Raw genomic sequence first — 15,759 nt, 5'->3', positions numbered from 1 at the left:
AATTTAAAGGATTTGAGAAAAAAACTTTACACTTATCCTAGAACTGAGTACCTCAAACATAGTTTCAGTTGTAGCGTATTGTGGAATGGACTTCCCGTTGACTTGCATGAGAAAGCTTCCCTCGCTTTAGAAGAATAATGTTAAATGGTCATTTTCCGAAAATTCCTTTCGGGATTTAAGTGGATAACCTCTAGAGGTTGTCCTGAATTTCCAACCGGATTTATTCGAATGCCGTATTTATCAAACCTTAGTTAGTCATCTAACCAGATTTTTTCTGCTTAATATTAAGCAGTCCTTTATATCGTTTTTGAAACATCGCTTTCCGAACTAAATCCATTTACAGATTACCTGATACCATCTTAGAACGGGGTCTTAATAATTATAATAATAATAGTAATAATAATAATAATAATAATAACAATGATAATAATAATAATTATTATTATTATACAGCTTCTCATTAATCCCATATAGGTAACTGTCCAATTATTTTCTTACTTGGACAGTTCTTGTTGATATGGATTAATTAGGCAGCTATATAATTAATAGGTAATGGGATTTCATGCTCCCCAATCAAGAAATAATTAGACTCGAAAAATTCCTCTGACTGCCAAACTGGACTCAGCCTACGGCCTCATCCAATTTTGGAAGTCCTCGGAATTTTCCTCGTCCAATTATTTCTTAATTGGACAGCATGGAGTCCTATTACATATACTAATAACAATAATAACAATGGGATTAACAGTGGATTCCACCGAGTGGCTCTTCTTCCACTGGATTCCAATTGGAATTTAGAAGTTGATTCTTGGGTCTTTGATGAACAGCTTAACATATACACCTATTTCAGAAATCGTTGACGCACCAAAAGCCTCAAGCAACAAGCCAAGACCGCAGAGAACGCCGGTACTTTTAGCTGTAATTAGTTTATTCATGGTGCATTTTCATTTATTGACTTCACAAATTGCTCCAAGCAAGGCTGCTTGAGATGATAATTAGTGGAGAGCTATAGCCACTTGCATGAACCATGAACAAATCAATTATAATTAAAAGTACCAACGTTCTCTGGAGCCTTGGCTTGTTACTTGAGGCTCTTAGTGCGACAGTGATATTCGAAATAGGTGTATATTGGAATGAATTTTGACAAGTGCATTACTCTTCGTCACATTCCAGTTGGTTCATTGGTTAGATTTTGGGCAACGAAACGGGTGGAATAATTGAAAATGAGTATTCTCCTTTCTAAAGGTTAATTTAACGATTGATATTGCCTTTTCAAATTAGTTTAATTGCCAAAAACACTTATAGTAACTATCAATTTTTAATCAAGGTATTTGAGTACTTTGTACAAATCGAATTCGGATGAATATTAAGAAAGATGTATTTGATAAGCAAAGATGAAAGAGAAAGACGTTGCTTCAAAAGCATTTATCAATTGTGTAGGACCGAAAACTTTATACTAATCGAAACATTAACCTTAGGTTTTTTAGCTGCTTGGATAATTATTATAGACGTGATTTGTGTAGTTTCTTCAAGCATATTTTTCTCGGACTAGTTGAAACACAAGGTCGGGTTTGAATGGCGCCTGGAGCTCGGAATCTTTTTCCGAGAAAAACACGAATCACATCTTTTAATTTATCTTTTTATCCCATTGTAAATCTTAGCCACAATTCTTAGAGTTTTCGAGGTTGGTGTTTTCGCATAACACGTGACATGTTTGTGGGACTAGATGGTATTTTTGATTTCATCCACTCAAACCTAAGTTATGTATAAAATATCGTCTGTGGTAGGTGAAATGTTGTTGAATATCGCTTATAAAAACTCAATTTTTTTTACTCTTTTACTCTCACGAAGGACTAGCGTCCGAAACGTCAATACGTTTTTTCATCTTTTCACGGTGTATAATTTACCCTTTTATCATTACTGTTTCATTAGAAACGCCGACGCAGCTCACACTAGTCTTTTGCTAGTTATCTCTTGTTATAAAAACTCACATCGTTCTTTTATTGCCTCTAGATAAACCTATGCTACGGACGAGCAAGTGCTGTTCGATATACTACTGGATTTAGCAACCGATGGTCGTTCGAATTGTTAAAAAAAGGTGAGAAACATTTGGGGTTTATCATGGTTTATATTCAGTTCTTCACCTATTTACCTCGTTCACCATCAGATGTGTGAGACAAGTTAAACGTTAAATTCCAATTCCAACTGTGAGTTAGCTATGCCCTGACTTAGATAAGCCCAGAGGTTGTTTTATGGGTTCGATCTGTGAGTTAGCCATACCCTGACTTAGATCAGCCCATAGGTTGTTTGCAGGGTTCTATCTGTGAGTTAGCCATGCCCTGACTTAGATCAACCCAGAGGTTGTTTCAGGGTTCTATCGGTGAGTTAGCCGTGCCCTGACTTAGATCAGCCCATAGGTTGTTTCAGGGTTCGATCTGTGAGTTAGCCATGCCCTGACTTAGATCAGCCCATAGGTTGTTTGCAGGGTTCTATCGGTGAGGTACTGTGACTTTTGTGTGCCATGATTTAAATCAGCGCAGAGGATTCAGCGAAAAGGTTTTCTGGCTTCAAACACTTTTCGAAAAAAATATGAAACAGAATGTTGCTAAAGACGATTTTACATTAAGCAATGCTCTACAACACTGAAAAGATACACTTCTCCTTCAACTTCTCCTAAGTTCGTTTTGAGAGTTCGTTTTGAGCTGAGACGAGGAATTCGCTCCCTGCAATCCACGTGATACCGAATTCCACGTCTACTGCGATGTTTTCTCGCCGCCACACCCAAAGATAACAAGCTCTTGTCGGTACCTCGTTCAAACGAAATTAACGAATGAATTTATCGGAGTGTGCATTAGTTTTTAACGTTCTGGCTGACATATATTAGTTATAATGCATGCAGTGATCAAAAAGGCTGCAGGAATTTCGAAATCCATATTATTAGTTTGTAGTAAAAAATACAGGTGATTATTGAAAATCTAGCGCGCTGATTGGTCGAGAAACTCACCCTATCACACGATAATCACCTCCAGCGATAATCCAAAATGGCAGCCAGCCGCTTTGTTGCTGTTACCGGAAAAAAATGGCTTTTATCTTCTTTTTTTCCTTTGTTTTGAAAGAATCACCTGCGTATACTAAAACAATTATTCTACGAAGGCGAAGTGAATATCGGGGAATATTTACCTCGCCGCTCGAAGACTCGCGTCTTGGTAAATATTCCCCAATATTCACTTCGGCTTCGGTGAATAATTGTTAAATAACATCAGTTTATGGTAATCAGTTCTTAGTCAGGTTTCCAATGGACTAAAATAACGTATTCGCCAAAATCAACAACTTTTTAAATATAATTTGCATGTTACTTTTTGTATGCATATTTTTAGCTTAGAAAAATAAGAGATTGTGCAAAACAACTTTAAGCCTGTTTTCACTTTGCTGCTACTTTTAGATTTTGGCTTTGACGTCAATACACGGCAAACACGCAAAAACTAATCGTGTTGCCAAAACATTTTGTCTTGGAATAGCCGTTTCCTGCCTTGCTATATAGGTGGCGCCAGCCTATAAAATTTACTTTGCAGCTTTCGGCGCTAAGACAGGAATAGGATATATATATTCTTCTCATTAAATCCCCTGAAGAGTGAAGCAATTCACGAAACAGGCTTGTCTACTCTGCTCTGCTCTGCTCTGCTCTGCTCTGTTTTATTTTTGAGGCCCGTCAATGATTTTACAATTGAGTTGTGTATACATAATCCAAACACTGCATCTCAAAGTGAACACTTCTCTTAGTTTATCAATTACCAATTTTCTAACAAGTACGACGTCTGGCTTTTCAGAAATTCACTTGTTTCCCATAATTGTTGGCTATTTCGGCTTTCTCACGTACTGTCGGTCAAATTTGTCCGTCTAAGACAAACAAATTATATTTTCACAGAAACAAAAACACACATAAAAAAGGAATTTTTAAGAATCAATTAACAAATGCTTTTGGTCTTCCTGACGACGAAAAAACAGTAATTAGAATTCAATTTGCCAATTACATTCCATAATTAATTGTCTTAAAGCAGTCTCCCATTAATGTTTAATGCGTAATGTTGTTTTTTTAAGTTCGGATGTTAGGAATCCGGCACCACTTCATATTCTCGTGTTTCTGTGAATCATCTACTATTTCCCAAAGCCACGTAGGCAAGAAGTGCTCAGCAACAAGCTTTATTCGCTTTCATCACACCATCTTCTTTGAACGAATTCTCGATATTTTATTCTATATTTTTGGATGTTCTTTTAACTGAGCCAACACGCAGTTGATTTTTTTTAAAGAATGGTAAGTGAAAAACGTAATCCCATCCCTGACGATATTGTTGTGTCGTGAAACAGTTTGGTGTGTAGTGAGGCAATAGACCCTTTTCGAGTTCCAAAATACCGCTGTGTTCCTTGATTACAGACTCATTTGCACAGGGTTAGCCTCGTATCAGTGTTTAAATATTCACAAATACCAATGGTAAAGTAAAGAATGCACAACTTCAACAATACAAACACTTTGAAATTCCACGAACCATGACTGGAACACGTGAATATTCTTCACAAAATCGAGGCTAACCCTGTGCAAATGAGTCTGTAATCACGAAACACAGCGGTAATTTGGAACTTGAAAAGGGTCTATTTGGTGTGTAGTGAAACAGTTTGGTTTGTAGTGAGACAGTTTGGTGTGTATTGAAACAGTTTGGTGTGTATTGAAACAGTTTGGTGTGTAGTGAGACAGTTTGGTGTGTAGTGAAACAGTTTGGTGTGTAGTGAGACAGTTTGGTGTGTAGTGAAACAGTTTGGTGTGTAGTGAAACAGTTTGGTTTGTAGTGAGACAGTTAGGTGTGTAGTGAGACAGTTTGGTGTGTAGTGAGACAGTTTGGTGTGTAGTGAAACAGTTAGGTGTGTAGTGAGACATTTTGGTGTGTATTGAGACAGTTTGGTGTGTAGTGAGACAGTTTGGTGTGTAGTGAAACAGTTAGGTGTGTAGTGAGACATTTTGGTGTGTATTGATACATTTTGGTGTGTAGTGAGACAGTTTGGTGTGTAGTGAAACAGTTAGGTGTGTAGTGAGACAGTTTGGTGTGTAGTGAGACAGTTTGGTGTGTAGTGATACAGTTAGGTGTGTAGTGAGACATTTTGGTGTGTATTGAGACAGTTTGGTGTGTAGTGAGACAGTTTGGTGTGTAGTGAAACAGTTTGGTGTGTAGGGAAACAGTTTGGTTTGTAGTGAGACAGTTTGGTGTGTAGTAAGACAGTTTGGTTTGTAGTGAGACAGTTGGGTGTGTAGTGAGACATTTTGGTGTGTAGTGAGACAGTTTGGTGTGTAATTATTAGACATTTGGGTGCGTAGTGAGACAACCTGTTTGGTGTATATTGAGACGGTCGTATAAAGAGAGACTTCTGTAAATAAAAGTTCTTAACCGACGGAAACATCAATTATTTAAGTGGTATCCTGTAGACAACTGATTATTCTCTTTTTAAAGCTTAAATTTTCTGTTTTCTTGGAGCCATAAGTATAAAATATTAATTGTTTCCGCCCAAACTTGCGAACGCTTCGCTTCTTTTTTTTTTTTTTCAATTAGAAAAAATACACCTGAAAGATATTTTTGTCTCCATAACATACAAATTACTCGTGCGCTGATTGGCTATTTTTTACCATCAATAACAGAACAGACCAATTACCGCCTCGCATACTACTTTGACAATGAATATAAATTCAATTTGTAGGACAGACACATAAAAAACTGATGTCAATTTGTTAAGGTGACTGACTTCTTAAAGGACGTAATTATAATAAGAAAATTTTCTTAGAAAGACATTTTATACCGAATTTAATGGGATGTCCCGAGCTCGTTTCCAAGATATTGAATTTTGAATATTACCATCTTGACCAAGCTTTCTACAAAAATAATAATTACGCTATAATTAAAAGAGATACGGAAGTTATTTTCTCAGGACATGTACTTCAAAAATTGTTTTCGATAACTAACTCAAAATATTTTTTAAAAATTAGGTAATAAACTCAAAATTCAGTATTTTGTTCGTGTTATGGGTCGAAAATCGTACTCAAACGATAACAAGAAAAGTGTTATGAGAGAGAAAATGATCATGAATGCTTCTAAAGGCTAATTAAGCAAGATATAAGTTTCTTTCAAACGATAACAAGAAAAGTGTTGTGAGAGAGAAAATGAATGTTTTTTAAGACTAATTAAGCAAGACATAGGTTTTCTAATTACTACTGCTTATCTCAAGAAGACAAGATAAGAATTATCAATCTCCAGTCAATTAGCTATAAAAAACATCCATATAATATTTGAACACAGCTACCACCACGCACAAGTTTAGATAATGTATGCATTGAATTTACAAGCGAACCTCTTAGCTCCTCCCATTAGCATGTACACCTCTGGTTACGCCCTACACAGTTTTTACCCATTTGCTCAGTTATTTTAGGATTATTCTTTAGAGTCTTATGTTAGAAATGTTCCTTGTAACCTTTTCTATGCATTTACGATATATTCATATATTAACTTTAGTTTCAGCTATGTTTAATTCTTAGATTTTCACTCGTAATACTCGCCGTCAAAATATCGCACTTAGGAATTCAATTACTCTTTTAGCCAATCATGATTTGACGATTATATCACATTGATTAAGGTTGACACCTGTCGTAGAATCATTATAAATACAGCTCATGTAATTAGTTTTGCAGAGTAGAATAAAGATCCCGAAGCTTGTACCGAGAGCGGTCTTTTCGTAACAAAAGCACATACAGTCAATTCAAAAAATGTTGTCGTCGACCAACTCAAGCCTACGCGACTGGACCGAAAGGAACTCTGGGTAGTAATCATTGAAGCAGAGTTGACTCCATAATTTTATCTGACTAGTTATGCCTGGTTTACAGCACGAACCTTCGTAGGCGAGCGGGAAGTGTTGGAGGAGACGTTTTTTTAATGCCTTCACATTTTCGAATTTGTGAACTGAATCATAACTACTTTGTTTTTCTTTCCCTAAACCCGAAGACATGCATTCGATGGATTGTTTCTCGCCATTATCTTATTACTAGCGGGAACAATTAATTCAGAACGAATATTTAACCGCTTCAGTGAATTTTACCCATATTCCTTTCGGTCCAGTCGCGTAGGCTTGAGCCAGTCGACGACAACGTTTTTTGAATTGACTGTATACGATGCTTTTCCTTTACTAGTAATTGCTTTTTACCCTTTGTAGGAAGTCCAACGGAAAATATAGTCACATGCAATTTTGAAACAGAATCTTTTCAAAATGTTGAAGTTTATAACTCAATAATATTTTGAAGGTTATTCAGCGGTTTTGAGCAGACTTTATGCGCACCCACACCGTGAGCTCAATTTGAACGTTCTATAGGAGACAGTCACATTAAATAGATATTTTAAAAATATTTGATATAACGCTGATTGATTTGCTACCGTGCTTCAGTTTTATCAGAGACACTCGCTCAAATATATTTTATAATAGCAATTGAAAACGGCTGCTCATGTCTCTGTTCTGTGATATAAACACTTTGGGAGCTGTAGAGCACGAAAAGCCAGAGATACACTTGACTGCGTTTGGCGTTCCTGAGCTTGCTTCTCTCGTGCTCTATAGCTCCCAGCTTGTCGATATCACAGTACAGAGTCATTCAAATGCGTTTTATATTCCTTAAACATATCTTCACATCTACAAGACGATAGCGGTCAAAAAAAATGTGTGAACGAAGAAAAAATGTTGCGGTAAAAATTCAAATTACGAAATAAACCTAATTACATGGTACGTTTTTAATTAAGAGCGAGTTTTGAATAGACAGTAAGACTACAAACGACAAGCTATTATGAAATATGAGAAAATGCCAGTTACTTCGCTTTAATCAAAGTCCTAAATATTTAGTTAATTAAGTAACTTTCTAAACGCCTCAATTAGTAACTCATATCTTTCTGTTGATATTAGTTTTTCGCTCATATGTACCGCAATACAGCAATTATTTTACCATATATTGAGCTATTTGGTACAAGAAGGTAACAGGTATTAGTGATTTTAGATTTAACCGATAAGGATTGTGTAGATTTAGAAAAGAAAATTTTTTCTTTCTTGTCATATTTTGATCTTTTTTTTTTTTTTTCTTCTTTCTTTCTCTCGGATCATTATCAGCTATGCTAGAGGCCTAGCAAGTCTCATTTTAAAACCGAGGGTAAATAAAGTCTATCTATCTATCTATCTATCTATCTATCTATCTATCTATCTATCTATCTATCTATCTATCTATCTATCTATCTATCTATCTATCTATCTATCTATCTATCTATCTATCTATCTATCTATCTATCTATCTATCTATCTATCTATCTATCTATCTATCTATCTATCTATCTATCTATCCCGCGCTCTTTTCAGCACAGGCGTCAAATTTTCCCCGCTCTTTTCAGCACAGGCGTCAAATTTTTCCCGCTTCTAAAAGAAGCATTGTTAAAATCGAAAGAAATGTAATATTAAGTGAAAAACTGTGTAAGAGTTTTCCCGCGTTTTTTTTTTTTTTTTTTCTTTTTTCTTAGTCTCTTTTTCGGGTCGAGGACTCCCGCCAGTTTAACCTGCCGAGTTTTTCTGTCAGGTTTAATGTATGTAAATAAGCTCGAGTACTGATTGTGCTTATCGAAAGAGGACTTCTATCTTTGATGTTGATCGGTCACTCAAACACAAGTCGTATTTAGGATTTAATCGGTTAAATTATTATGAAACGGAAGAAGATTTGACTTAGTTAAACATCTCAAAACCAACTACGCCCCCATTTTTGAAAAAACCTTTAGATTTCATTCCTTTTTGGTGAGAAAAATACTTTTTGATTGCCAAACTTTTAAATGTGTATTCAACTTTTCATTTATAAAGTCTGTGGCACGAAGATTGTGAAACCATTTATTGCGAACTGATTGATTTAGCCAGCCTTAATTATATTATCTACATCAAAGTCAGATGAAAATAATCCTTATCAAGCATCTCTTGATATTTTACTGTTTCAAAAATGACCAATCCTTACCATTATTTGCCAAGCATTAACTCAAAACACTTCAAAGGAACTACTTATTTTCTTGATTTCTAGTCAGTAATATTATACCGTTGTCCGTCAGGCTTTGAAGGTCTCCTTATGAAAGTAAATAATTTATAGCAAAAAATCTAGGAAGATCATTTGCATTTTTAAATCAACCAAACCTCAAAACATCTTTATAACAATTGGCTTCTTTACGGCAGTTATTATTACTTTTATTATAAACAATTTTAACTGAAGTAGAAAGTTGCTTAAAAACTCTCTATTGACTTCTCAATTACTCGATACATCCAGTATTTGGGCGCCAGGTTTTTCAGAAGATTTACATTTTAATGAAGTATCATTTGATTTCGAAGTACTTAAAGTGACTCGCATGTATTCTAACAGGAATATTACGTTTAATCCAGTGAGATTCTTTACGACGTACTATGATTACTCCTGGGCTCTTGACGAAAAGGTGTTAGGGATCTTCGTGTTTCTTAAAAACCATCTTTTCTCTCTCTCCACAGAGCTGCATCAATTAGCAAAGCAAAACTCCGAGGTCCTATACCGATACTTAACACCGTTAATTCTGTTCAGTGGTTTTGCTCTCAGCTTCGAACAGTTGTCTTTATCACCACAACTGAAATGACGTGTGGAGTGTGCCGACCAAAAATCATACAATATTGATAACTCGACTTCAGAACGAAATCCAAGATAAGTATTTCTTGTATCGGACGTGAATGCCTACCTACTTCAAATAAACCCCACCGCTCTTTTCCTATATGTGGTTTCTGGGATATTGACCTACTTGCATCAGTTCTCGCTGCATAATCTTTATTCTCATCCCATAACTGTTGGACATTTGTTTTGGGTAATAATTGGATCTTACTGGTGGCAATAAGTGTGGGATTTTTCTATCACGTACGAACAAGAGTCGCACAGTGCATGACGACAATCGTTCTGTTTCTACGTAACTCTGGATCCTCATAACAGTTGGACCTGATGTGGTAGTTATGTGCGCTTTTAAAACAGCTCGCTCTCAATACATTCAAGACTAGCTTCTGTACGTTGAGACATCCACCTTCAACGAAATATCAACAAGCTTTTGAGCGATAAAAATTTGTTTACAATTGTTGTCTGGTTTGAAGTGTCCTCGTTTAGTTGAAGTATTTTGGAGTTTGCCAAAATAAAAAAGGTTTGTCCGGTACTTCTTGGAGTCAGGACAGCTGTTCGGAAGAAGATAAATAACATTTGCAACTTCTTGCAGATTCATCATCGGTAAAGCAATTACAGTCATTTAGAATGCGAATTTGTAAAAAAGGTTCAGTTGTACACCTTTAAGGTATTGGCACCCTGGAAAGATCATATTTACTTCATTCAAAGAGATATTAAACAGGATCAATTCGATTGGGCCTGAGACGCACGAATCGGCGAAGCAACGAATCAGAACCGACGCACCATCTTGTAACTACAATTTACTAATAACATCGCAAGAGAGCAGAAATAAGGCCACTTTTCGCATGATCTTGAGGTAACAAGTCGCAGAGTACAGTTATTAATGATTTGACGTTAATTTAGCCTGACAAAGTATCGCCCGTCTTTGAAAATACAAAGGTAAGCAACTGAAAAAAACTCATGCCTACAGAATAAACCACATTACTACTATATCACAAATGTATCGCAAAGTAAACAGGAAAATCCGGCTTCAAAAATCTTGGACCATATGTTTCTATCGCTCGAAAACAAACAAAGATTGTTCACGATTCAGCGTCATTTCAACTTCGGACCCCAATATTCCTAATTTCTTATGTTTTGAGCTCAATATTTTGGACATGATTCTTGCATAATTCTGAAATCTAATCTCGGTTATTTGGTAAGCTCGGTTTGATTTGATTTTTCAGAAACCACATTCTATTTTGCTTGTTTAGTTCAACACATTCGTAGACCAAGGTTTGCCAATGTATGATATCAGCTCAAACAATTTGATTAAAAATAATTGAATAAGACGAAAATATTTGCTAAATTTAACAATTTGACTCTCGACTCAAAAAAAAAAAAAAAAGAAAAAAAATTATTTTCCCCCTCACGATTTAAGATCACTCAATTTCGCGAGAAATTTTGGTCTCAATAGTTGAAGATGTTTACGAATTTCGGGATGTATTCATTTGCGATATCTTTGCCAATTATTTTAAGAATTATACAAATGATTCTATCATTTTATTACTTTGAGTATGTTTATAGTTCTATTATATTTTGGGATAATGTAACCTAGAAATCGCGGCCATGACAAAATACATGTTTGAAACTTGTTTTGAAAAAAATCTGTTCTTTTTTTTTCTTTTTGTAGTCTTCATTTATTCATTTTTACATGTACAAATTTAGCAATAATACTTTTTTCCCTTGCCTTTTTTCTACATATAATTTTCTTCTCTCAAAGTTTTGTTTTTCATTCCTTTTTCTTTAGATTCTCCACCTCTTAAAGGTCAAAGGCCGTATTCTAGTCTGATTCGATTTCTTCACTTGTCGGTTTTTCCCATTTCTTTGTCATGGAACTGGGAATTCCTTTCCTCTTACACTAATAATTTGGTCCTTATATCGCTTATTTCTTGTGTTTTAGCATCTCACACACTTTACCAACTTGTCAACATTTATTAGTTATTTCTTCTTCAGAGTTACCAGTTTTTGAAGCAAAAATCTCCTTATCGCTCCGTTCTATCTTTTTTATCACAAAACGTTGACAACACATAGGCATATGAAAAGAATAACTTTTCTGATGCATTTCGACTTATTTAAAACAGAGCTAGAAAAAAGAAGGTAATCTAATAGATATTTAATGTATTTTTTATCTTTGACGCTTCGCAGGTTAATAATCAAGAAAAGCCCTAGAAGAACTTCTGTTGTATTTTACTGAGAAGGGATTGCGAGACGCGGTACAAGATGAGTGATTTCAGCACAGAAGTGATGGTGCCATTGAGCATCATTTCATTCCTTGTCGTCACGACCAACATCGCAGTATGTCTACTGGTTTTCAAGATCAAAAACATGCGAACATACACGAACGGGTTTGTCGTTTCTCTAGCTTTATCAGACATCCTCACGGGAGTAACTCTCATCATCCAATATACTATTGAGCTCCACTACCAATCGCGTATTGCTATCAACATTCTCTACGCTCTTGTCCTCTTCTGCGGCGTGTGGAACATCTGTGCAGTCACTTATGACCGCTATCTCGCCGTTGTCAGACCATTCTCATATCGAACTGTAATCCCTAAATTCTTCAAGATATCTTTGCCTTTGATTTGGACGCTCTCCTTAACAATTGCAAGCCTTCCGGCCTTCGCATGGAAGGGAAACATCAATCTGCTAATCAACAAAGTGTATATATTTTTTACGTTTTTCTTCTGTGCGGTTTTGCCGTTCACAATCATCATCTACGCGAACTTGAGGATTTTTATGACTGTGCGAAAATGTGTCAAGAAAGAAAGAGAACTTAGTATTTCGACGGAAGCCCCTCGTCAGGACGTAAAGGATTCAAAACACAGAGCAAAAAAGATCTCAACAGAGGCAAAAGTAGCGAAAGTCTTCGCGATAGCTGCGTCCATGTTGATTTTGAGCTGGTTCCCCGTCTTCATCCATAGCGGAGCTTTTGTTTTTAACAACCCCGGCATCGTCCCGAAGGAAATTTTAAACATCTCGCCATTTACGATCGCACTTGGTTCTTTAGTGAATCCTATACTCTATTCGTTTATGAAACCCGACTTCAGGCACGCGATAGAGAAGATTCTAAGGAGACGTGGAGGCAATGATATTCGTTTCCACCGCTCCAGTTTTCTGCCCAGTTTTGTCGGCTCTGAGAGCAATGCATTTTTCTCCGAAAAGAATAACAACAAAAATAAAAACAATTCGATTCCCAGAAGAAGTTGGGCCAGTATTTGCAATAACGATACTACATGTCGCTTGGAATCCCAAAGTAAAAACCTTCTGTCAGTTGAAAGTGCAATTTGATGATCAAAACAAAGATTGCTATTCGAAATGCAAGATAATGTTAGAACAACGAACTGCGCAGGCTCCGAAAATTGGCGGGAAAATTGTCCAAAAACTAAAAAAGAGCGTACTGTAAATCTGTAAAAACTTGTATTGATACTTCGAAGTTAGTGCTGATTTTCGGTGCTTCGTTCAATTATTATCCTTGATATTTTATTTCCGACAAATGGTCAAAAATGGCAAATGTTCAACACATTTTGTCAATCGCATTCTAAGCAACAGTATGTAGATAAGATAGTAGATTTCAAGCTTTTACATCAGGTATTCATGTTAAAAAAAGAGGCTTTACTTTAGACAAGATAGATTATAGTTTTATAGAATGCAACTCTAAGTATTGTTACGAGGCTCTTGTGGGTCGCTATGAAAATATATCGTTATCATCAATCATTATTAGAGGCATATGACACATTTATTCAGTCATAACAGGCATAGGACTCTGATTGGGATAGGATGATCACCCATTTTGATTCTCCAGAAATAGCATTGAACCTTATATGTGAATAACGACTCGGTGATCAAACTTGTTAAACCAATCAGGCTTTGAACAACAGGAAAAGATGGCTTCCATATTCCAAAATGCTTTATTAAAAACTTATCGTGTGAAAAATCTAGAAAAATCAACATGGATGCCATGGGATAAAGAAGTCGCTCTCTTACAACAAAAAATATTTCTGGTAATATTACCAATTCTACCAATCACCTGGTTGATTTATGTAGCGGGTTTAAGAATAGGCAATCACACCTTTTCGGCGCTAGCTTGGATTGTGTTACGGTCACCAAGAAGTTTGGACATCGTTCTCAGATTCCCATACAAATTCACTGACTTAAAAGAGAAAATTTAGGTAGAGTTCTTTAGTTAGCTCTCTTAACAGCAGTAAGAAAAGCTTCAGTCAAGCTAGAAAAATGATTATTTACTTGTATTTAGAGAACTAACTAAACAAACCAAGTAAATAGTTAAATTTAAGTCAGTACATTTGTACGGAAATTCAAGAACAATGTCCAAACTTTTTGGTGACAGTAACACAATCTAAAACAATTTATGCTGCGTGACGGCTAGCGCCGAAAAGGTGAATTCTGATGAGCTCAATTTTGAGGCTGTCGATATTAAAAGGTTCTTTTTTAACATTCTGCAAAACCTCGACAGAAGCACGACCAGGCGACATTTCAAGATTCAACTCAATCTATTCTTTAAATAAATCATTATCCTGCATGTATACGTACTCGCATCTTATACTCTTACACTGACACTGGCATTACAAGCTCAGTAGATAATATATGTACTGCATATGTTTTATGCCAGTTTAGTTCATATTTTACTATAGGTCGTAATTTCAATAAATCAGTTACGCAGGAGTGATACTTTTCCTATATTCATTTTTGAACACCTGGATTCAAATAAATAGGATTATGATACACTCAAAGAAATTATTCAATTCTGAAATTTTTTTTCTTAAAATAAAAGAAGGTACAGTCGTTGAACCCCACTTTGATACTTTCAAGTATACGCCTTTCCGTCGGTGTGACCTGATTTGGCAAGCGTTTTTAATGCGCAGTTTAATCGCAGCGGCCAATAACTCAAAAGGTATTTGAACCGGTACCAACTCCCTTTTAAAAATCCTTTTACGAATCCTATTTTCATGCGATTTAGTTATTTATAAATAACTAGGTGCTTTTTGATTGGTTGATATGAGGAAGCCATTTAAGTGTCAAGATGTTGTACATTTACCATTGATCCAGGTATTAAACCAAATATAATAGATAAAGTATTCATACGAACTCAATTGCTTTAAAAATATCATTTTTATACTATGTAGAAAATGTATATAAAATATGGTGATATTTCACATAAGAGATAATTCTTTTCGTATTCAAGCAGTGAGCGCCAAAAACTATTTTCTTGAAGAAAGGCTGTTGTACAAGGCTAAAATCTCGTTATTCAGAAAGTTTAACTTGTTTGGAAGTGGAGATGACCGATAAAGGTGGAATCAAAGTGTTAACCCAACGCAAAAAATTGAATGATCGAAAATGAGGTTTAGGCCTTCATTTGCTTATTTCCCATATATTTTCTATTAAAAAGCCTGACAATGCAACATTCTAACACAAATGCAACAAAACATCTTTGTACAATTGAAAATACCGCCTCAAACAGGCATTTTATCATAGTACATCAGTTTCTAACTGTTTAAAAAAGGTTTTGAGTGTTGACCCAAAACGAAAATTGGGCTCAAAACTCATACGAAAGTCTAGTTTTTGGCGCTTTTTGCCATTATTGCTCATCATTGAAAAAGCATTCCTCTTAATAAATACAAAAGTTACATTCCAAGGTTTTCAGTAGTCGTATCCTTTGAAATGAATTGCATTTCCACCAAAACGCAGGGTCTTCCTTCGCCCCTCGCCGGGCCATTGCTGGTTCGCTGGTTCGAGCCACATGTGGGTAGAGTTTGTTGTTAGGTCTTTTCCTGAGGATTTTTCTCCGGTTTTCCTCCCTCGTCCGCTAAATTATCATTTGATCTGTGAGTTAGCCATGCCCTGACTTAGATCAGCCCAGAGGTTGTTTCAGGGTTTGATCTGTGAATTAAGCATGCCCTGACTTAGATCAGCCTAGAGGTTGTTTCAGGGTTTGATCTGTGAGTTAGCCATGCCCTGACTTAGATCAGCCTAGAGGT

General features: G+C 35.9%; 1 protein-coding gene across 4 annotated transcripts in view; it reads left to right on the top strand.

The window, feature by feature from the left end:
• The window catches only part of LOC116293668 (adenosine receptor A2b), a 50,811-nt gene extending 35,395 nt beyond the window's left edge, over nt 1-15,416 (top strand). For all 4 annotated transcript variants that reach the window (XM_031701125.2, XM_031701126.2, XM_031701127.2 and 1 more), the window contains 3 exons: nt 2,011-2,095; nt 9,577-10,663; nt 11,912-15,416. In XM_031701125.2, coding sequence (XP_031556985.1) covers nt 11,987-13,054 — 1,068 coding nt within the window. In that variant the 5' untranslated portion in view covers nt 2,011-2,095; nt 9,577-10,663; nt 11,912-11,986 and the 3' untranslated portion in view covers nt 13,055-15,416. The remainder of the gene's footprint in view (nt 1-2,010; nt 2,096-9,576; nt 10,664-11,911) is intronic.
• Nucleotides 15,417-15,759: the final 343 nt, after the last annotated feature.

The sequence above is a fragment of the Actinia tenebrosa genome, unplaced genomic scaffold (genome assembly GCF_029948245.1).
Source record: "Actinia tenebrosa isolate PJP-AT-01 unplaced genomic scaffold, QUT_ActTen_1.0 PGA_scaffold16__25_contigs__length_10494907, whole genome shotgun sequence".
NCBI classification, from domain to species: domain Eukaryota; kingdom Metazoa; phylum Cnidaria; class Anthozoa; order Actiniaria; family Actiniidae; genus Actinia; species Actinia tenebrosa.
The sequence above is the reverse complement of the archived record's forward strand: the minus strand, read 5'-3'. Positions and strand labels throughout refer to the sequence as shown.